This window comes from Meriones unguiculatus, chromosome 3 (assembly GCF_030254825.1).
Source record: "Meriones unguiculatus strain TT.TT164.6M chromosome 3, Bangor_MerUng_6.1, whole genome shotgun sequence".
Lineage (NCBI taxonomy): Eukaryota > Metazoa > Chordata > Mammalia > Rodentia > Muridae > Meriones > Meriones unguiculatus.
Window position 1 is genome coordinate 13,152,438 of NC_083351.1, and position 22,539 is coordinate 13,174,976.

At 49.8% G+C, this 22,539-nt stretch overlaps 1 protein-coding gene across 12 annotated transcripts in view; it reads right to left on the reverse strand.

Annotated features, from left to right (window-relative positions):
• Tmco4 (transmembrane and coiled-coil domains 4) overlaps nucleotides 1-22,539 on the reverse strand; it is a 76,069-nt gene that overhangs the window by 38,868 nt on the left and 14,662 nt on the right. For 11 of the 12 annotated variants that reach the window (XM_060379192.1, XM_060379198.1, XM_060379196.1 and 8 more), the window contains 5 exons: nucleotides 20,795-20,972; nucleotides 15,639-15,662; nucleotides 15,122-15,296; nucleotides 13,751-13,778; nucleotides 851-983 (listed from right to left, as the gene is read on the reverse strand). In XM_060379192.1, coding sequence (XP_060235175.1) covers nucleotides 851-983; nucleotides 13,751-13,778; nucleotides 15,122-15,296; nucleotides 15,639-15,662; nucleotides 20,795-20,964 — 530 coding nt within the window. In that variant the 5' untranslated portion in view covers nucleotides 20,965-20,972. The remainder of the gene's footprint in view (nucleotides 1-850; nucleotides 984-13,750; nucleotides 13,779-15,121; nucleotides 15,297-15,638; nucleotides 15,663-20,794; nucleotides 20,973-22,539) is intronic. The other variant, XM_021630829.2, reaches the window with a different exon arrangement.

Sequence of the window (22,539 nt, forward strand, 5' to 3'; positions counted from 1 at the left end):
CCACATTCTTAATGTGTATTTAGGTGGCAGCAGCAGGGTGCATGATGTGTGTGTGTGGGGGGGGTGCCTTCAGGCACATACACGTGGGTCAGAGGACAAGGTCTACTTGGCATCTCTCGGACACCACCCACTATTTATTAGCATTAATTTTGAGTCAAGTTCTCCCAGTGGCCTGAGACTCACTGCTTTGGCTAGGCTGGCTGACCAGCAAGTCTCAGGGATCTATCTCTGCCTCCTGATTGCTGTGATTACAAGTATATGCCACCATAGGCCTTTCCTGGTTCTGGGATCAAGCACAAGTCCAGGGCTTCCAGAGTGAGCACTCTGCTGGCTGAGCTATCTCCCCACGTCCCCTCACACCCCTGACCACACACATAACAGGGGGGTTATGAGAGGAGGGTTCACATCTGTCAAGCCCTTGCCACACGCCAGCCTAGGCCGAGCATATTTTGACACAATCACATTCTTTTCTCCAACAACCTTGGGAGAGCACTGTCCTTATGGCTGTCTTATATTCAGGGATTCTAGGTTTAGAGAAAAAAAAAAAGCCACCTTTTCAAGGATAAGTAGCGGATACCTCAGTTGGGCCCACAAAGTGTCACAGAAGCTGGGGATGGAGCAGGGCACCAGGGGCCATCGGAGGTGGTCACACATCCAGGGCCTTTAACAAGCATCTCTTGAAAACACAGCCAAGCCCAGAGGGGGTGGCAAGTGAATCTCTCAGGTCACACACAGTGGACTCCTTGTCTAGTGTTCTTTCTATCTCACTGTACGGCCTCTACATGGGAAGGGGGCCTGAGTTGGGCAAAGAGCCCTCAAGCGGAATTCAGGGGCCGCAGGGCTGTCTTACTCAGACTCCTCCTCTCCGGTGTCCTTCAGGCTCTCCAGGAATGCTTCTTCTAGTGTATCAAGCTCCTCCATAGGCACCTGGAGCAGGGAAGTCACATGACAAACAAGGACTCTGGCCCGGGCATCGTAGCGACCTTCAAAGGAAACAGAACACCCAAAGAATAAGCTCAGGTTTCAAGCCAGAGATGCTCAAGCAGTGGTGCAAACAGCAGAGTCCAATCCTGGGGGCAAAAGAAACAAGCCCCAGGGAAGCCAGCCTCGGGGGCAGCTCCCCCCATCCTCAGCATCATCCTGACTCAAGCATGCCACACCACACATCCAAGTGGAGAGTCTCCATTTTCTGTCCAGTGGCCTTGGATCATAGGATTTTTTTTTTTTTCCTGAGGCAGGGTTTCTCTGTGTAGACTTGGTTGGCCTTGAACTCAGAGATTAAAAGCATGAGCTCCCCCTCCCCCAGCTTCAACCTCTGATTCTTAGATAACAAATATCAGTCTCCCACAGCAGGCTTCAGAAGGCTAAGCTCTATTAATTTGTTTTTGTTGCTGCAATGAACTGCCCAGGCATAATCTTTTTAAAGAATTGTGTGTTTATAACAGATGGAGGGAGGAATGTACATATATATACATTACATATATATATACACATATATATACACATACAAATACATACAAGAATATGCCAGTTTGGCTGTTTGACCATCAAGTTCCAGGGATGCTCCTGTTTCTGTCTCCCCAGCGCTGGGATTACAAGTGCCCCTGGGCATGGCTTCTATGCAAATACTGAGGACTGAATTCAAGTCCTCACTGTTATACTCTTATGGTAAGCACTTTAGAGGCAGACCATCTCCCAATCAGCAGGTTCTCTCACACACATGCCCGATCCTGTCTTCATATAAGGTTTTGTTATGTATCCCTGCCTGGCCTTGAACTCACTAAGTAGATGAAGCTAGCTTTGAACTTCAATTCTTCTACTTCCTTCAGCCACCGCACCCAACTCTTTCCCCAGTTTCTAGAGGCTGCCCACAGTCCTTGGCTCCTGGCCACATGACTCCAACCTCTACTGCTTATTGGGTCTCCTTTCTTCCTCCTCTGGGAACCTGGCACTCTATCAAGCCACCTGGATGGCCCAGAACCACCTCCTCATCCCGAGATGCTTCACCTGGACACAGCTCCAAAGTCTTGTCAAATAGGGGAGCAAAGCTAGGGGCTCTCCAGAACTGAGGGTTGATACCTATGAGGGGCCCAGATTCTATCAAGCTCTGGACCCTTGTTTTCCCCCAAGAGGAAGCTGGTTTGCCATCTTGTGTCCGACCCTCTCCAGACTCATCCTGCGCCGGGGCCTGTGGGCCTGCAGACAGCCCCTCTCCTGGCATTCCTCCGTGTGACAGGCTTGCCTGTGTCAGACTAGATGACAAGCTGACTCATCTGAACACCCCATCCCAGCACCTGCCTTCAGTGAGGTGCAGCAGAAGAGCTTAAAATATTTTTTTTTTTTTTTTTTGGCAGAGAGAAAGTCACAGGATTTGGCATGCAGCTGCTCTCTAGTCTCACAGGCCCTGAGTTGTCAGAAGTGTGGTTCTTGGTTCCCACTGCCCATCTGTGTTGTTTGAGGAACATGGCACATGGCAGGGATGAGGATTCCTAACTGGGGATATAGATTAGTGGCAGAGCTGGCCTAACATACACTGGGCTCATCTTTAGAAACAGCAAGCACACACACACACACACACACACACACACACACACGCACACACACATCAATTCTTGCCTTGACTGGTGAGGTTGGGGGCGGGGTCCTCAGGGCTCACAGACCACATGCTATGATGGGAGCTGCCTACGTGCTTGGGGACAGACAAGTATTTGTCCCATCTTGGGGTCACTGGGTTAACACAGACAAAGGCACTCCTTTTTCTTTGAAGAGAAGCTCGTGACGCCCAAGTGATAATGAGGTTGTGGAAAAGGGTTGGCCAGGGTGATTAATGGGTGGCGATTGTAATTAGCTGTGAATAATACTCCATCGGTCAAGGCTGCAGTGATTCAGGCTGCCACGTGCATGGGTGATTAACATTCAGGGGTAAGATCAGGCATAAGGCTCCTTCCTGCAGTCTTTGGGAAGGGTCATTTCAAAGGCTGCGAGGGTGGGGTCTGGGGTGGGGCTGGGCTACTGGACTGGGAGCCAGCTTCTGTTTGAGGCGGGTCCTGAGTCCTGGGCTATCTCGGACATCTCAGGCTCAGCTCTCCTGCCAGCTAACCAGGTGACCAATTCACTTGTAAGAGGTGGTCCAGTCATTATCCACTTTGAGACTTAGACCAAGACTCTGGGCACTGGTCTAGAGCAGTGGTTCTCAACCAGGGGTTGTGACCCCTTGGGGGTTGAATGACCCTTTCACAGAAGTCGTCTAAGACCATTAGAAAACACAGATACTTACATTACCATTCATGACAGTAGCAAAATTACCATGATGAAGTAGTATTAAAACCAATTTTACGGTTGGGGGTCACCACAATGGGAGGAATTGTGTTAAAGGGTCGCAGCGTTAGGAACGTTGAGAGCTTCTGGTTCTAGAGCCTTCTGGTTCAGCCCAATATGTAAGGCCATCGGCTAAGGCCGGAGCCTCGTCTCCTAAGAACAGACAGGGTTTGAGCACTTTGCTCCCCCTCCGTAGCTACCATTGCTCTCTCACCTCTAGTCGCCCCGCTGGTCCCTCCTCTTTCATTTTGGCCCCATGCACTCCATTGGCCCTGTGGTAGCCAGAGAGATCCATTAAAACCCTCCATCAGATCATTTTTCATATCGGCTTAAAACTCCGACAGATCCCAACGTCTTTAGATTAAAACCAGCACATCTTGCCATGGCCTGCAAGCCTGCCCATTTCCAGGACCCTTCCTGACAGGATATCCTCTCCTGCCTCTTCTAGAAGCTAGCCTTTGCACTAGCATGCTTGCGCCTAGGAAGCTCCTCCCCCAGGGTGCTGCCAGGCTGAGCCACGTCCACCAATCATGCTTCAACTTAAATATCAATTCCTTGGAAAGGCTACCAGCTCCTCACCAAGAGCAGCCCAGCCTCAGTCACTCTGTTTCCCACAGGGCAGAGCTCCTGGCCTGCTCCTGGCTGTCTCTTCATAGCCGTGCTTAGTAGGTGCATCGGCTGATAACCACAGTCCTGGCCCACCAGGCTCTCTGCTGTGTCCACAGCTCTGCACTGCTCAAAGGCCCTCTGTCATCTCTTCGTGAGGTATCTGGTTTCAGGAACTCGGAGTCTTTTCTTCCCAGGAGACATGGGGGCCAGAGAGGATAACTGGTTAAGCCCCTCCCCCAAACCTAGAGCATTCTCTCTGAGGGTTATGAATCGAATGGCTCAGTTCCTTCTCAGAGCTCAGATCCTTGGGGGATGCTCTTGTGGCTGCCACACCGCTGTCTCTGTCCCCTCGTCAGCAGCGATTCCTGCCGGTCACCATTTGGACCGGCAGCTTTGGAGCTGGGGATGTGGCGGCTCAGTTGCCCTGGCTTCCATCCCCAGCACTGCATAAACCAGGCACGGTGGTGCACACCTGTAATTCCAGCACTTGGGAGGTCGAGGCAGGAGATCATCTTGGGACCCCGTCTCAAGCAAACAAACATATTGGTAGTTTGAAAGAAAGAGAGGGTTGTGATCCGCCCGGGTGAAGGAAGGACTCCCTGGGGGAGCGGATAGATGGACCAGTATTGGACAGGGTTAGTTAGACTGAGTGGATTCGTTGCTCCCTTCTGGCAGAGAGACTCTGATTCATGGGCCGGTGGGGTGGTTCAGTGGGTAAAGGGGCTTGCTACCAGCCTGACAATCTTCATTCAATCTCTTAAACACCTATGGTGGAGGGAGGAACCGACTGCCACAAGCTGTTCTTTGACCTTCACACAGGCGCTGTTCTCTTCCCCCAGTAAATACATGGAAAAAAAATCAAAGCAAACAGCCTATGATTCGTAATCACACCAACCTAGAAGTTTCAGCTCTCCACCACCAACGCCGGGCCACATTCTGAGCTATGCTTTGGTTCTACCCTTGCTTTCTCGAACCTTCTCAGCTTCCTGAGGCGGCAGGCACAGCTGCTCACACCATCGTGTCAGAGGAAACGGCACTGGGCTGGGTCAGGTGCCCAGGACCATTATCCCCTTGGTAGAAAAGTGGGCCATGCTCTTGAACCCAACTGTGATGTGTGTGTCTGTGTTGTGCATGTGCACCAGGATGGAACCCAGGGTCCTGGGCACGCTAGGCAAGGGCTCTATCCCGGCCCCAAGAATGTGTTTTAAGTCTGGCTTTATTGAGATGTAAGAGGAGGGTACTGTGAGCCTGGCCAGGGTCTGGGGACACCCCTCACAGGCCACACCAGTGCCAGCCTGCCCACTGCCCTGTCAGCTCTCTGCTCAGCAGCTTTCCCGATTATGCATTTCCGGGAGTAATTATTATTTATCCCTGTTCTTACGTGAAGCGAAAAATCTCCCATGAGAGGGAAGCCACATCATATTTCCATCCCCTTCGTGGCTCGCCTGAGACTAGGGCAGAGGGCACAGAGATCTACCTCAGAGGCTGCCTCCTATCTGCCTCCTCAGAAGCAGTGCTAGCCATGTGGCTGCACACATGCCTATGTCATTGAGATCGGGGGGAAGCACAGTAGTTAGGAGTGGATTGTGGGTGATGCTTCAGGATTAGAACCCCACTACGGGGCTTCTGGCTATGTGACCACAGACAGGTTATGGTAGTCACTGTGCCATGTCCTCTTTGATGGGGACAGTCATTGCATCTGTCTCTAGGGGGATTCCATTGCTTTCACCACGGAGTGCTTGGAAAGGAAGCGCTCAGCTGGGAGCCAGAACCATGCCCGGGGCCTAGTGCAGGGCCAGTGCATACAGCAGCCGTTCAGATCTTATTTGCTGAATGGAGGAAGCAGGATGCCCGAATCTCAAGGGCGCAGCCAGGGAACTCAGCAACTGGGCCACAGGAGGGACAGTCCTGCCAGGTTATCCTTGTTTCACAAAGCCTGGATTATTAGGGGGCAGCGGCATAAGCCCTCCAGAAAGACTTCTCTTGGAAAGCAGAGTCAAGTGCGAGGCACATGCCACTGAGGCTCATGTGCACGCACGTGCTGGGACCCTGGCTTCCTATTGATCTGCGGGGGACCCGTGATCAGGGCAAAGAGTGCACAGGGCAAAACTCAGGGTTCAGTTGCTCTGGCTTTGATTCAGAGATCACAGAGGTTCACACTGCCTTAAATAGAACTTTGAAATGTAACCCTGGGCTACTTGCTTAACCTCGGGGGCCCTGATTTCCTCCCCGTAAGTGGCGACAACATGCATTTTAGTATGAGGTTACATACTATGCAATAGCTCACGATCTATATAAAGGGCCCAAAGAGCAACTTGAATGACTTATAAGGATTACCGAGTGCAAATAAACAGGTCTCACCTGTGATAGCAACATTTTGATTTTGCATTGATATTTGTGTGTGAGTAGGCACAGGAGCACATATACAAGGTCAGAGGTAGGCACCGAGGTAGGCAACTTCTTCAGTTGTCCTCTCACTGGAGCTAAAGCCCATTGATTCGGCTATGCTGGCTGGCCAGTGAGCTCCAAGGATCTGCCGGTCTCCATGTCCTCAGTGCCTGAATTATAGAGGATTGCTGCAGTGCTTGGCTTTTATGTGGGTGCTGGGGATTTGAACTCAGATCTTCACACTTGTGCAGTGAGCTATCTCCCCAGCCCTGAAGACACTGTTGATTACCACATGACATGTGCTATTGACATATAATGGCTAGAGGCCAGGGAGGCTGATTGACATCCAACAGCAGATAGAATGCATCTTCACAGAGGCTCCTGTAGTCCCCGACATCCACAGAGCAAGCTGTGTGAGAGCTGCCAGCTCAGGCTGATTTACGTGCACTGCATGGCTGGCAGGCAAACAGCTTTGTGGGTTGCTACAAGATAAAGGAAAATTATTGGCAGCCCACCCAGTTGCCAAGATTGCATTGCTTTATAACTATCATCCCCAGACTGTCAATAAAGGTCAGTCTTCTAAGAAGTTCTGAGGAATGAGGCTTTTCATAGTGATTTCCTGGGCTGATTCTGAGTTCTCATCCGGCCTCATACAGGAAGCAATGTAGCCTCCCCACTGGGCAACCCTAGGCAAACTCTAGAGGAGAAGGATGTTCTGAGGGACTGCCCAGCTCTGATCTAGGCTTGTTCTTTGAAGAAAGACCATCTGCCTACCATTCTGCTGCTTTCTTTGCTCCTTCTCCCTCTCATTCATCCATCCATCCGTCCATCCATTCATCCATCCATATATACATACATATATGATATCCTGCCTGGCTACCTGCTTTCATCCATCCATCTATCCATTTAGGCACCCACCTATCCATTCATCCACCCTCCATATATTTATTCTTTCACTCACCCATCCAGCCATTATCCATCCATCATCCATCCATCCATCCATCATCTATCCATCCATCCATCCATCCATCCATCCATCCATCCATCCATCTTCCATCCTTAGTAAGGGTGCTTGGTAAGTGGTAGGTTTTTTAATACAAAGACATCCGCAGTGCTGGTTGGGACACTGCATTCAAAGAAGATGACCCTAAGAGGGAGGAAAGCCATTTTAAACTCAGGTGAAGAGTCAGCTCCAAGGCTGCTCACTGCAGAGTGGCATATGTTAGAGCACACAGGTGCTCATGACGGCTCGTGGTTTGCTGGTGAGGTGAGGGGGAGGGGCAAGGAATCAAATGGCCTCCTTTTCTTTCTTGACTTTGGTCTCTCCTGTGGGAAGGAGATCGCCCAAACCGACCTTGATGGTTGAGTTTCAGGTCTGCAAGCTGAGACAAGTGTCTGAAGTGCTTCACTGGGGCAGGAGAGTCAGGTGGCTGTGTGAGCACCTACATCCACACTTGGTACAGAGCAGGTGCCCAACGCACAGTAGCTTTCTTATCTTGAGATTACGCTAGCAGGTCTGGGTTAACTATGTCCATCAAACGCAAGTGCTGGAAAGTCAGTCCCAATGCAAGTGGTAAGTGGTGGGACCCTTAAGAGAAGATTAAGCCCGGAGAGATGGAAGCCAGCATTGCCAGAGTGTGTCCCAGCCCCGTCTTGCTTTCTCTCATTCTCTTTCCTCCCCTCCCTTGCTCTTCTGTGTTCTGCCATGGGAACTTCAACATGAAGGCCCATGCCAGATGCAGGTCCCTTGATATTAGACCTGACCTTCAGAACTATAAGAAATTGATCTTTGTTCTATGCAAGATACCCAGACCCAGGCTTTCTGTCAAAGTACAACACAGTTTAAGAACAGGACCCGGAGCTAGGAAGTTCACTCAGTGGGTAAATGCTTGCTGTGCGAGTGTGGCACCCTTAGTACAGATCCCCCAAACCCACATAAAGCTGGACTCCACACTTCCAGCAAAGCTCTGTGGGATGCTAGTGCAGGTGTTGGTCGTGTGTGGACCACATTGGGAGCAGCAGGCTCAGAGATCTTTTCCAGCAACATGGAGTACATTGTCCTTCTAAGCAGCAGCCCCCATATGGGTGACCTACGAGCTCTGCCATCCTGTTGGATAGTAACCGCACCACACAGGCCATCCTTAGTGGACACCCATGAGAAGGTGGCCGACTCAGCCTGTGCGTTGCCTGAGGAAGCCCTGGCTTTCCACTCTTCGAGGGTCTCTAAACACCACCTTGCGTAAAAGGGTCACCAGAGCCAAATGTCAGTATTTACAAGATACCCTGGCCACAGGTCCCAGAAAACCAGAATCCCAGCGGAGGCAGCACTTCTGGGACTTTCTCTCTTCCGTTGCACACCTCTCAGCAATTCTGCAGGATCTGTCACAGGGGGCTTTCTCCACAGCCCTCTCTGCCCAGCCTGATCACCCATCTTGCTGGCTCCTTGCTCACCCACATGTGCTGCCTCACTGACTGCCCGACCCAGGACGACTCCTTGCCTGTTCTTGCCCTTGAACTGCTATGCCTCCTGTTCACCCCCTCCAGTTTCCCAGGTGTTTTTTTTTTTTTGTTTCTCGGGTGTTTTTTGTTTGTTTTGTTTTAAGGCTGGGTCTCATATAGCCTAGGTTGGCCTTGAACTCCAGATCCGCATGAGTCTTGCTTCTTCAATTCTGTGAATAAAGGCATGGTGCCATCACATCCAGCATTAATCACCTGGCCAGGTGATTATCAAATTTTTTTGTCCTTTCCCACTGGTTAGGGGCTAAAAGCTCAGATTAGGGAATAGATAATACCTATTGGGGTTGGTGGAAGACAGTGGACAGCAGCTATGGGGGAGCAGGTGCATCTGAGGCAGTTGGGGCTGCTTAGCAGTGTTCCCCACTCCCTCTCTCTCATTAAGATATGATTGACTTTATGTCAGGGAAAAAAAAAAACTTGTTCAGATATCAAAGCAAAGCTCTCAAGATAAGGTTTTCCTGATGAAGTGTTTTTCTAGGAGATTCACAGAAGGGAAGGGAGGGAAAAGGCAAGGTCCTTGGGAAGGCCTGGAAGGGATTAGGATCCAGGCCAAGGTGCTCTGAAAACAAGCAGAAACTGAAAGACACATGAAGGATCCCGCTAGAGCCTCCAGAGGGAGCACTACCCTGCTGTCTGCATTTCAGACTCCTGGCTTCACACAGAGGAAACACTGTGTCACAGGAGGCCCAGGAAACTAACACAGGCAGATCCAGCCCTGCCCCTTACCTAACTGCCCCACCCCTAACTCTGTCAGATAAAACAGTTAAACTGCCATCCTCCATTAAGAGGCAGCAGATCTATCTCTGAACTCACTCAACAGGCGTTTTCTAAGTGCCTGGTGTTAAGCTTGACTTACCCAAAGCTTCCTAGGAGTGAGGAAGTGGTTATAAAGAAGTCACAAGAGAAAGTACAAAGCCATTTTTGTGGTCCACACTGGGAGGACCGATGGCATCTCCTCAGGTGACAGTTCCACTTCTTTGTCAATCTGACCAGATTTGGAATCACTGTAAGGTTGTTCCGTACAAGCTTTAACTGAAGAAGTAGGACATGAATGGGAGCAGTGGCGTTTCAAGGACTGGGGACCAAGCCTGAATGAAAGGGGAGAAAAGAGAAAGCCAGCTATGCCTGAGTGAGCATCCGCCTTTCTCTGCTTCTGGCTGTACATGCCATGTGACTTTGCCTCTTGCTCCTCCCACTACAGCCAGAAAGGCTTTTGCCACCATGCTGTCCCCTCCATGGTGGATGGTACCCTGAAACTATACGCCAAAATGGTTAGTTCTCAAACCCAGGACAAATGGCTGAGGTGTCTATTTAGCATATGGAAGCGGACCTGGCCACTAGGTTCTCCCTCAGTTTCTACCTGTGAAAGGGTTTGGCTGGCCTATCCTGCCCTCTGCCCTAAAGGTCTCCAGCCCAGGGCCTGGGCTGCCCTTCCCCAGATGCCCTTCCCTATAGAATCCAGCCATTTTTGTTACCAGGTCCTTTTGTCTACTCTTTACTCTCCTGGTCTCCTGGTCCATCTCTCTCCTCACCTAGCTCCTCACAGGGCCTGGCTCAGGGTCATGTTTGCTCTGGACTCTCCCAGATATACCTGCCTCTAGCTATGCTCTCCCCTTTATCTACAATAAACATCTCTACCACACCTAAGAGCTGTCATGTTCTCCCTTTTATTTCTATTTTTTCCATCCAAATATAAATCCTTTCTTCCTTAAGCTGGTGGGTTTTTAAAAACACTTTTATATGGGTAGGTGTTTTGCCTGTATGTGTGTCTGTGTGCCATGTGTGTGCAGTGTCCAGAGGACAGAGAGGTACCAGATTACCTGGGACTTGAGTTATAAATGGTTGCGAGCCACCATGTGGGTACTGAGAATTGAAGCCAGGTCTTCTGGAAGAGCAACAAGTGCTCCTAAGCTCTGAGCCGTCTCTTGCCAGCCCCAACAGTCTAATTTTAAACTAAAAACAAAGAAGCAAACAAAACAGCAGGGGAAAGCAGTCCTTCATTACCATAAATTATGCAGTCGTGTTTCCCACAGTTGGGGAACCCCAGGGTTCAGAACACCTGTGGCGCAAAGGATGAGCCTCCCCCTAGGAAAACCACCTTCTTGTCAGAAGGTATCCTTAAGTGTTTTTGTCAGGTCCTTTGTCACAGCAGTAAAAGTAACTGATGCAAGAAACAAATACTGGTAAGGAGGGACACTGCTGAGCCTGACAGTGTGGTTCATAGGCCTTTGGAAGGCTTGGCAGGACCGGTGTGAAAGAGTCTGAGCTGAAAGCTAGAGAATTCTAGAATGCTGTATGCAGAGCTTAATGGGCCATTCTAGAGAGCCACCCATAGAAGGCTCCAACTTATGAAAACACAAATTTATTAAAAAAAAAAAAAGTGAAAGCCATGAAGCTTTGTCTGCTTGAGCTCAGTTTCCTGGAGAAGCATCTTCCCAGGTTCAGTCCCTAAGAAGTACAGGGGAGAGTATAGGTGTTTAGTGAGTGTGCTGGATAGTTTTATGTTGGCTTGACACAAGTCATCTGAGAGGAAAGAACTTCAGTTAAGAAAAGGACCCCATAATATCCAGTCGTAGGGCATTTTCTTAATTAGTGACTGATGGGGAAGTGCCCAGCCCATTGTGGGTGATGTCATCCCTAGGCTGGTGGTCCTGGGTTCTACAAGAAAGCCATGGGGAGCTAGCCAGTAAGTAGCACCCCTCCATGGCTTCTGTATCAGCTCCTGCCTCCAGGTTCTTGCCTGTTTGAGTTCCTGTCCTGACCCCCTTCAACAATGAATTATGATTATGGAAGTGTAAGCCAGATAAACCCTTTCTGCCCCAATTTGCTTTTTGGTCATGGTGGTTCATCATAGCAATAGAAACCCTGAATGAGAGAGCAGGTATGCACAATGCATGAGTTATAGGGTCACAGAAGCTTGCGCCGACGTTCGAGAGAGCTGGGAACTGTAGGTGATATGCAGCAGAGTTAGATTCCCTTCAAGGAGGTCCTAAGAGACCACTGGAAGAAGCCGTGGGGGTGAAGCCTAAAATGCATTGGAGACCCCAAGAAGGCTGAGAAACCTAGACCATGGACCATACACCAAGAAAAGCTGCAAACACCTAGTGAAGAGGCCCTAAAGAGGGCTCTGTGCTGTGGGGCCGAAGCCTGCCGGGGCACAGGAGGCCAGCACTTGAGTCGGGACCACCAAGAGCTCCGGATGTCAGGTGAGGGTTGAAGGATATGTTCCCTGTCCTCCTGGACTTCCGGCTTGTCTGAGCTCATTCTGTCCTTTCTTTGTCCCAACTCTTTCCTTTTGGAATGGGGGTGCTTACTCTGTGCCTTTGGATACTGGGATTGTATAACTTATATTCCTGATTTTACAGACTTATCGTTAAAAGATCACCCTGAGTGTCAGAAAAGACTTGGGGCTTCTGAACGATGTTAGAACTGTTAAGGTGAATTACATACATGCTATGGCGTCGAGGTCGACGGGTAGAATGATGAAAATGATATGTTAGGGTATCACATGGACACAGGGTGGTGATGACGATTAATCTTCACTGCGCGTGTCTGTGAGGGTGTTCCCAGACAGATTAAATGAGGAAGGGACTTGCCCTGCATTCGTAGCACGTGGGCTGAGGGCTTGGAATAAAAAGAAGGACACAAACGGGGAACCAGCATTCATCTCTCTGGATGCAATGTGTCCAACCACCCTAATCTCCTGCTCTCTGCCTTCCCCACCAGAATGGGCTGTGCCTTCCTTAAAAGTTTCTCTTGTCAGGCATTTTGTCACAGAAGTGAGAAAAGCAACCAACACACCCAGCAACTGGAGGCTGAGTGGGAGGAGGTAAGGACAGAGCCGGTGATCTAAGGACAGCGAGTTATGGTGCCCAGCCTGGAGACTGTGTGCAAGGACTCCACGATGCAGGCAAGCGCTGGACACCCAGGGAGCCACAAGATCCACAGCTAGTAGAAGCCACCACTCAGGGCTGAGACTTCACTATATCGAATGAGGAGGCAGGAGGCATGAGCACCCGCTAGGGCCTCGGGGCCACATTGGAGGTGCTGAATCCCTTGATGGGTATGACGCAGGGAGACAATGGTGGCCAAACAGGCCTCTAGAAACAGCATTGAGACATGAGTGGAGAGATGGGTATGGGCTGGAGTGCCAGTTAGAAGGCCCTGTGGGACTATAATGGCCCACGGTTAATGAAGCAAGGGTCAGAAGAGCTTCAACCTTAGACACCTCAGATGAGGATAGCAGGCATTGGCTCCCTCCCCCTACCAACCTGGTGACATAAAGCTGATTGCCCCACCATCAACCCTAGTAAGAATTTATTACCTTGACAGTTATCAGACTTCATTCCCTGTTTGACCTTCTAAGATCCCCCCCCCCCGCACTTCCACCCAAGACCCTACAGCTCCTGAGTATGCAAATGAAGCATCTTCTAATATCCCTGTCCTGGCCAATTGTACACAACCACACAAACCTTGCCCCAGAGACTCTGGCCACCCCCCAGTGTCATAATACCTCTCCCCCGCCCAAATAAATGAACCAGTTCTCTGAAGCTGTTCCTGGGAGTGTGTTCTTTACTCAAACAATGCCAACCAAGATCCTGCCTGCACCCATCCCTCACAGCTAAGCTTCCCTCCCTCCAGCCCAGCCTGGTGGGCAAAAGGCCTGGATACCCCGAGGGGGAGATGTGGACACAGAGCAGCAAGACCCCAGCTGTCACCTAGGAGGCCATGACGGTGCTAAGCCCCAGGCTGCTGGGAGGTGGGGAGGGGACAGATTTGAGGGTTAAGAGGCAGAAGTTAAATAAGGCCCATCAGTATCACATGGTGCTCATCAAAGACACTGGGCCAGACACCAGCGCAGCATGGTCCCCGGCCTCCCGTATGCACACCACATCACAAAGGCAGCAAGTCCACTCACCATCCTTGAGTGAGAAGCTCAGCAGGTCCTACGGGAAAAGGAGACAGAAATCAGTGACGTGCTGACAGGCCACCAGCCAGCTTACATGACAAGTAGTGACTCCTATCGAGCGGAGACCGTGAAAGCCCTGCACCCTGCAGTCCACCGGGGAGCTAGGCAGTGTGAATAAGCAGGCCAATGTGAGGACAGGAAGGCCCTGCTTTCTGCCTGTGCTACCAGCAACCCCACAAGCTTCTGCCTACTTAAGCTGCACTCAGAAAGGGTGACGTGCTCACGGCCACACAGCAAAGCTGCTGCTTCAGAAGAAGAGTCACTGTAGCTTGAAAGAATGGGCTGTGGGGTCAGACCACCAAGGTTCAAATCCTGCCTTGGCTACTTTTCAGCGGTGTGACCTTGGGCAAGGAACTTAATCTGTCTGTGCCATAGTCATATCAACTATAAAATAGGGATGATTATATAGGTTTAAACATCCCTAATTAAAAAAATCCCAATTCCAAAGCTATATATATATGTAATATGCACACATATATGTATTTATACATATACACATATGTGTATATATATTAACAGATTTATTTATGTGGGTGCGTGTGAGCACCTGCAAGTTTATGTGCACATGTGTGTGCAGGAACCTGAGAAGGCCAGAAGAGGGCACTGCACTCCCCAGAACTGGACTTACAAGAGCAGCAAGGGCTCTTAATAACCCCACTCCCAGTTCCAAAAATATTTCAAGCGAAAAAATTCCATACTGTGAACTGTGGTTCCACGAACAAAAGTATTAAAAACATATGAAATTACCTTCAGACTACGTATGTAAGAGGCACAGGAAACAAATATCAATTTTGTGTGCAGAGTCCGTGTCCCATCTAAAAACACCTTATGTGTGTATGTAAGCGTTCCAGCCTTGGGGTTTCTGGGGAGAGAATGAGTCATTTCCCTTCCAAGTAAGTCATGCGGGCTGGGATGGCAGCATAGTCCAATGCACCGTCATCATATATTACAGTGGTGATCACAATTTAGTTGCTGCTGAATTACCATGGTAGAAACCTTCACTCCTCATTTAATGCGCAGAGAGTACTTATAATTAGGTCTTGGCTCTACAGAACTTAACAACCTCCTCAAACAACCTCCTGGGGTAGGGGACACAAGCTGAGTGCCCCACGTCCAAAATGCTTGCAACCAGGGTTGCCGTCAACACTTCCAGCTGGGAGGGGGAGGTTGGAATATTTTTTAAGATTTATTTTTATTTCATGTGTACGGGTGTTTCGGAGGCATGTGTCTGTGCACACGTGTACAGGGCCTGCAGAACCCAGAAGATGGCACCAGATCCCCTGGAACTGGAATTGTAGATGGTTGTGAACCGCCCCATACCTGAGTGATTGCTGACGGGTCACCTTTCAGGATGGGGTCCTTCAATAACGTCTGAGCGAAGATGTCAGCCTCTTCACCTCCCAGGCCACTGGCAAAGGCAGTCATGGTGGGGAGGACAGCTTCAGACAAATGCAGCCATTTTACCAGGCCTGTCACAAATTCTGTGCAGAAGGGGCTGAAAAGAGGTGTAGTTAGATCCTGACCTTCTGGAGAACACGACCTGCCAAGGCCAATGGTGGACGGACAGGGTCACCCATGTCAGCCTGTGACGAGGAAACACGGAGATGGCCCAGGCAGGGCCTTAAGCGATGCAGCTCCTCCCTTCAGTTCCCACCGAGGCTTTTTACCAAGGGGCACGAGAACCACAGATAGGAAGGCAAGCCAGCAGCTGCTGCCTGTGTGACCTGGACCTGAGCCATGCTGGGGAACTGGGAATCAGGGAACAGGAGTCACCCCAGAGTGGTGGGATGTGAGAGAAGAGGGGGAGAGTCCAAGTCCTAAGTAGCCCCAGATTCACCTGCTCAGCTGGACAGCAGCAACCCTGGGAAAGCAGGAGAACAGATGTCATCAAGGACTCATTTCTGGGAAGATAGTTATGGTAAAGGTGGAGTCCTCACTCCAGCTGGCGGGCTGTCACGGTGCGTGCTAGAGGGACAACGGGGCCACTGTGGAGAGTTGGGAGCCTCATGATCTGAGATAGAAGTGTACCGTATCTTGGGGACCGTGGCAGAGTCCACACCAACTTTGGGTGCAGGCTGCCGTCTGTGGGCAAGCAATGGTGGGGCATGGGAAACAGGAGAATTAACCAGGAAGTAAAGAGAAGGGAAAGCCCAGATGTCCCATTTAAACTCCTAAAGTGGAGTCCCATCCTCATGCACTGCCCTGGGCTTGCAGGCCTGGGGTCTGCTCCCTGCAGGGAAACTGGCCAGACTGGGGTGGACTCCTGGGTAAATTTAGAACTCCCTGGTGGTGAAGGAAACTAAGGAGCCCTCCATCTTGCACCACACCGCCCACCCCTCTCATTCCTCACAGCTGCTGAGGAGCGGAGAGGTCTCTAAGGCTGGGGCTATTGCGGGGTGATATGGGAGCTAGGGTGTAGATCCTGGCTTCGCTGTCACCAGAAACTTGTCACCCAATAATAGAAATTATTGGGGCTCCTCCGGGAACTAGCACCTACAGAAGGGAAGGAGGAAGCAGAGCTGAGCACAGGGCTGGGTGGGGATGGTGGCGCACAGCTGAGCTGTATGTTGCCATCTCGGGGGCACACCTCAAGACATTGCTACCGAGCTTGAGGGAAGTTATGAAGATGGGTGCCCCAGTGGCCTCAAGTGGTGACTCTGTGCCAGCTATCTCGGGGAATGAGGTGACATCTTAGAAATGTGGTCTTGTGTAGCTGGGGCAGGCCTCAAAGGTGACAGACGGCACAGGGCCGGGCGGACAGCCCCTCCTTCATTCCTGTAAGGAGAACAGAGCACCTTAGCAGCTTGGGAAGGTCCACTCTGTGCCTCTGAGTCCTTCTCTGTAAAAATGGGATCAAGAGACCAGCTTCATAAGGCAGAACACAGCGTGCAGCCAACGCTTGAGTAAGGCTAGTGGCGTTGTAACTGATTGACAGGTGACTAAGGGAGACAACGGAGAAAAGGGTGAGAGTTTGACCGTGGCATCCAGAGTTTGACCGTGGCATCCAGAGTTTGATCGTGGCATCCAGCCACCCTGGGGAATCCTTGGAGTCCCCGATTCACTTCTCTTTTTTTTCTAAGGCTGTAAAATGTAGGTGGCATCAGGACCCATCCCTGGAGTTATGTAAAAGATAAAATGATAGCAGCAGTACAAGCCATCTGCAGACCTGCAGTAAACGTTATCTCTTGTGATAGCCTTGTGACAGATAACTCACTTCCCAGAGGATCATCCCAGGGGACTGACCTAGGGTAGCAGGTGGGTGTGGATGGGGATGGCTGCAGAAATGATTAAGTGGGTGAACAGACAGAGCCATCAATGTATTGTACAGGGATGGCTCAGGGCCAAGGGAGTAGTCTAGCCTGATGTCTGTCTGTCAGGAGAGTCTTAGACCTAAAGGATCATGTTGTCATAAAAGCACAGGGTTAGAGAGCACAGCACAGATGCTGCCCCCCGCTTTGAGGTCCTGGGCTTCATCACTCCACCTCTCTAGACCTTGGATTCTGAGTATGTAAAATAGTTGTGATAAGGATGAACCCTAGTTCATAGGGTGTTGGAAAGATTAACAAGTTAATATCTGGCCTGGGCAAAGAGTGGCACATGTAAGGCACTACCTACTGACAGATGTCTGTAACGGTTGCCCTAGTTTCACTTCTGTTGCTGTGATAAAAACACTTGAAAAAAGCAGCTTAGGGGAGAAAAAGTTTAGTTGGTTTTTTTGGCTTCCTGTTCCAGGTTATGGTCCACCATTGCAGGGCAGTCAAGACAGGAACTTAAAAACATCGTATCCACAGATGGAACAAGCCCACGGAGCTTGGCTTATCTCCTTGCTCCCAGCAATACAGTACACCTCTCTTGTACTATTCAGGACCCCCCTGCCGAGGGAATGGCGCTGCCCAGAGTGGGCTGGGTCTTCCCACATCAACCAACCGTGGAAAGAGTCCTCCACAGACAGCCCCACAAGCCAATGTGATCTAGATAGTTCCTCATTAAGACTCTCCGTAGGTGATTCTAAGTTGTGTCAGTTGACAGTTAAAACTAAACAGCCCAGTGGTCTGGTAGAAGCCACCCCCCCTTCCGTGTGTGTGTGTGTGCGTGTGTGTGTGTTATTCAGCATATCAACTCAACAAGTTATAGGTCAGATGGGCAGGGCCTTGGTATTGCTGTTAACTGGTTGGTAGTTGGGTTGAAATACATGAAAATAAGCCTGGGGTTTTGTGCATAGAGTGCAAGTCCATCCATCTTGCAATGCCAGGTGCCATGCTTACCCACTATGGAGCCAGCCCCGCTCTAGCCACTGTACCACCCAGGGTCATCACGTCAGGCTTGTCACTCACTAAGAGTGTCCTTAAAGGTAGGACACTCTGGCTTCTAGGGTTCAAGCTCTCCGGAGTCCCAAAGGGAAACAAAGGCAAAGATTCCTTAGAATCTTGGCTTCCTCATTCTTCCTCCAAAGTTGCTTCTCCCATGGACCACAAACTATAGCCTTCAGGAATCTGGCCCCTAGCTTGCTTTTGTGAATAAAGCTTTATTGACACATAGCCATGCTCTTGCTGCAGCCACTGTGGGCCTACGACAGAGAGGTTCAGTAACTGACACACACCACAGCCTGAGAAAAAATATCCGAGCCTTGGTAGAAGTTTGTGCCCAGCTTTGTCTATCCAAGTGGTCTTGACTTTTTATGAGAAGTGGTCTCAGCATATGGCCCAGGTTGGTTTTGAATTTGTGATTTTCCGGCCTCAGCCTCCTGAGCACTGATGTTAAAAATCATGAGTGTGCAGCAGGACACATATCTAGGCCTGGAGCTGCTGCACCTGGCTCTACATTGCTTCTTTGGCTCTACTTTTGTCTTTTTTCATTTCTCTTTTTTTTTTGTGGTGCTGGGACTGAGCCTCATGCATGCTAGGCAGGCACTCTACTGCTGCCCAGCTCTGCATTTTGAATAAATCAAATCAATTGTAAGAAAGAGCATCTAGGATGCTCACAGGACAGATAAGAAATAACTATTCAAGATATTTGCTTTGATGTCCCTTGAGGACACCAAACTGCTTTTTAAAGAAAACAGAAACCAACAGCAGCCAATCTGGGCTTTAAAAAGACAGAGAGTTCAGAAAAGAAAAATGTGTTCTGCCTTAAAATTCAGATGGGCAGTGACTGGAGCACAGCACGGGGAACAGTGAGGAACCGGGGAGCCCAAGGAGAATTCTGGGGGACACAGGAACAGAACTCACACTCCTAGTGCCCTCTTAGATGTGCCCAGGTCAGGCTTGCACTTGGCTTCATCAGGACCTGCTTACAGAAGGTCCTCCTCAGGCTGTGCTCAGTTTAGTAGGTGGTGCCAGATTATCTGTTTAGAAGAGCTTTTGGGAAGATGGTGGCTTCCTGTGCTTGGTACAAGTAAGGGACAGAGCAGACGTTGAGCTGAACTCTTGTGGGAGACACAGGCTTGCCCGGTGTGGAGGTTTGAATGAGGTGTCCCTTGTAAGTCTCTCTAAGTATCTGAACACTTGGTCCCCATTTGGTGGCTGTGTGGGAAAGATTGGGAGGCCTGGCCTTGTTGGAGGAGGTGTGTCACTGGGGGTGGGCTGTGAGGTCTCAAAGCCTCTTGTCACCCCAGTGTACTCTCTGCCTCCTGTTTGGGGTTTGAGATGGGAGTTCTCAGCTGTTCCTGCTGCCATGCCTTTACTTTACAGAACTAACCTTCTGAAACTGCAGGGCAGTTTAACGTTTTCTTTTAGAAGCTGCCTTGGTCATGATGTTTTGTCACAGCAATAAGGAAAGTAACTAAGCCACCCGGGAACAGAATATCCAAGATGTTTCTCACTGCTAGATGGAGGCCACGAGATTGATGACATCACCATCATCATCATCATCATCTGAAATAGTGTCTTCTATAGGCTGGCTTCCAATTTACTAGTGGGTGAGGATGACCTTGAACTCCCAAACTTCCTGCCTTCACATCACAAGTGGCAGGATGTCAATCCTGTGCCGCCGCGCCCGGTTTGATGTGGGGCTCAGGCTGTAGTTCTCAGCCAGGTTCTGCAGAAGCCATCAACACACAGCTCCTGCTGCCCGCTGTGACACCAGTGCAGGGCCAGCTGTTTCTCTGATGATGGCGAGAGCTGTCAAACACTTCCCTTTCCCCCAGGCTCCTTGGCAGCTGTGCCTTGGCCATGTGACTGGATCTAACCAATGACACAAAAAGGAAGCCCTGTGGGGTGTTGTGGACAGATTTTCTGTCCGTATTTCTCCTGCTTTGGGCCTGGTCCTCTGGAGATGTGATACATGGAACTGAAGCAGCTATTGGCCCATCAACCCAGGGATTATCTATCCTCCTCCTCCTCCTCCTCCTCCTCCTCCTCCTCCTCCTCCTCCTCCTCCTCCTCCTCCTCATCATCATCATCATAGCACATAAGGAAAAGAAATCTACCACTCACTCCTTTAGTCCTGTGTTTTATGACTTGTACTCCAAAGTACCCTGACTTCAGGAACAGATTCCACTGTTATCCTCATTCTATGAGGGGCAAAGGAAGTAAGGTGTCACGTTAGCCACACCCATTACTGTGTAATGAGCACCTACTGTGTGCTAGGCACTGTGCTGCTTATCCTACAGATGCACAGCCAGACTGCTGCTCCCCATCAGGCTCAAGTCACCCTCCCAAGCACATGGTAAGTGCTCAATAAACATACATTTTATGAACGAATACCTCCCTTGTCCTCTGTGGACAGAGACCCACTTGAGGGAAGGGATGAGATCAGGCTCATTTATCACATACACAAAATCTTCCATGAACAGAAAATTGTGTCTGGCATCCAGTTGGAGCTCAAAAGATGCTTAAGGGTAGCATACCTGAGAGATAACTGAGCAAGAGGTTACCTCATCCCCCTCTGAGGCTTGTGGTTGTGGTTGCCTATGGGACTCGACAGCTGACTGGCTATTGGGAGTCACCTCCCTGAAAAGGCCTGGCCTTCCCTCTGAGAGACAGAAAAGCTCACCTTTGCTCAGGTTCTGGAAACAACTGTGACAAGGAGATGCCACAGAGGGCAGCATAGGTGAAGCGGTTGGCCTCCGTCAGCTCTTGGCCCAGGGGCTGCTGGGACTCCCCTTCTGTAGCTGACTCTGCTGCCGGAGGCTGCCTGAGATGTGGCCTTTTCCATGTGGCCATTCCCAGCCCTGCAAAACACAGTCCCAGTGAGATGCTTCCAGGAGAAGGTATTGCCTATCAGAAGGGACACAAAAACCGTCTTTCATAAACTAACCGTGGTGGCCCTTGCCTGTCATCCCAGAACTAGGAAGGCTGAGGCAGACGGGCTGGAAGTTCCCAGTCAGCAAGGCTACACAGTGAGATCACAAAACAACAACCCTAAATGATAAGACTAACGTATTAGTGCTGCTAGAATGATGGATTTCTATTCAGTGCCTTGTTTTTTTGTTTTTAATATTTTATTTTTTTATTTAACTTTTATTTTATGTACATTAGTGTGAAGGTGTCAGATCCCTTGGAATTGGTATTACAGACAGTTTTGAGCTGCCATGTGGGTGCTGGGAATTGAACCCAGGTCCTTTGGAAGAGCAGGCAGTGCTCTTAACCAGTGAGCCATCTCTCCAGCCCTCAGTGCCTTGTTTTATTTTGTTTTGTTTTGAGATGGGTCTCATGTAGCTGAGCTAAAACTTGCTACATAGCTGAAGATGATCTTGAACTCATGCTTCCTGCCTCTGCTTCCCATGCTGGGATTACCTAGGCCACTATGATCAGCTCTGTTCACATTCAGGCCAGGTGTGGTGGTGCACACCTTTAATGCCAGCACTTGGGAGACAGAGACAGGCAGGTCCCTAGAGTTTGCTGGCCAACCATCCTAATTCTAAGCTGCTGAGGTTGGGGTTCAGTGAGAGAGAGAGATTGTCTCAAAAGAATGAGGTGGAGAGGGATTGAGGAAACCACTGAGGTTAAGACCTGAGGTTGACCTCTGGTCTCCACATACAAGTGTTCACATGTGCACACACAGGAATACATATATAAGTATATACGTATACATATATACGTGTCTGTATATATGTAGACAAATATATAGCAGTATATATACATTATAAACCTCCTACACACAGACCAATGCACACACAGAATAGTCGGTTCTGTACTGAGATATATGCGTGTGTCCTTGTCATCGTCCCCCAGCAGTGCACGGAGTAACAACTACACATACAGGCTATTTAGAGATGACTCCAAGTCTCCCTTGGATGTGTTGTTCTGCTTATGTGTGAATACGATGCTGCTTTAGGAAAAAAAAAAAAAAACAACCAACACTTGAGCATTTTCACATTGAGGTGACTGAGAGTGGTTCTAAAATCAATCCCTACATGACACCAAAAGGTGACCATAGTCCCAAAACGGAAACAGCCCAAAGGACCACTCATAGCAGAAGGTGTAGAGTGAGTCAATGACCATCAAACACTACACAGCAATGAAAAAGAATGAGAGACCCATTAAATAGACACATCCCACAAACAGCCTACAGTTAGCAGAAAGCTGCACATGGGAGACTGTATGTGGCTGAGTACCATGCACAGGACATAGATAAAAACAGTGAACAGTATCTCTAAAGGGCATGTGGAGGCTTCCGGGTGATGGAGACATTCCCCATCTTGACCTGGGTGGTGGTTACATGTGTGTAAATATGATCAACAATCACGAGGTGTGCACTTCAGATCTGTGCACCTGGCGTATACTACACCTGGGTGA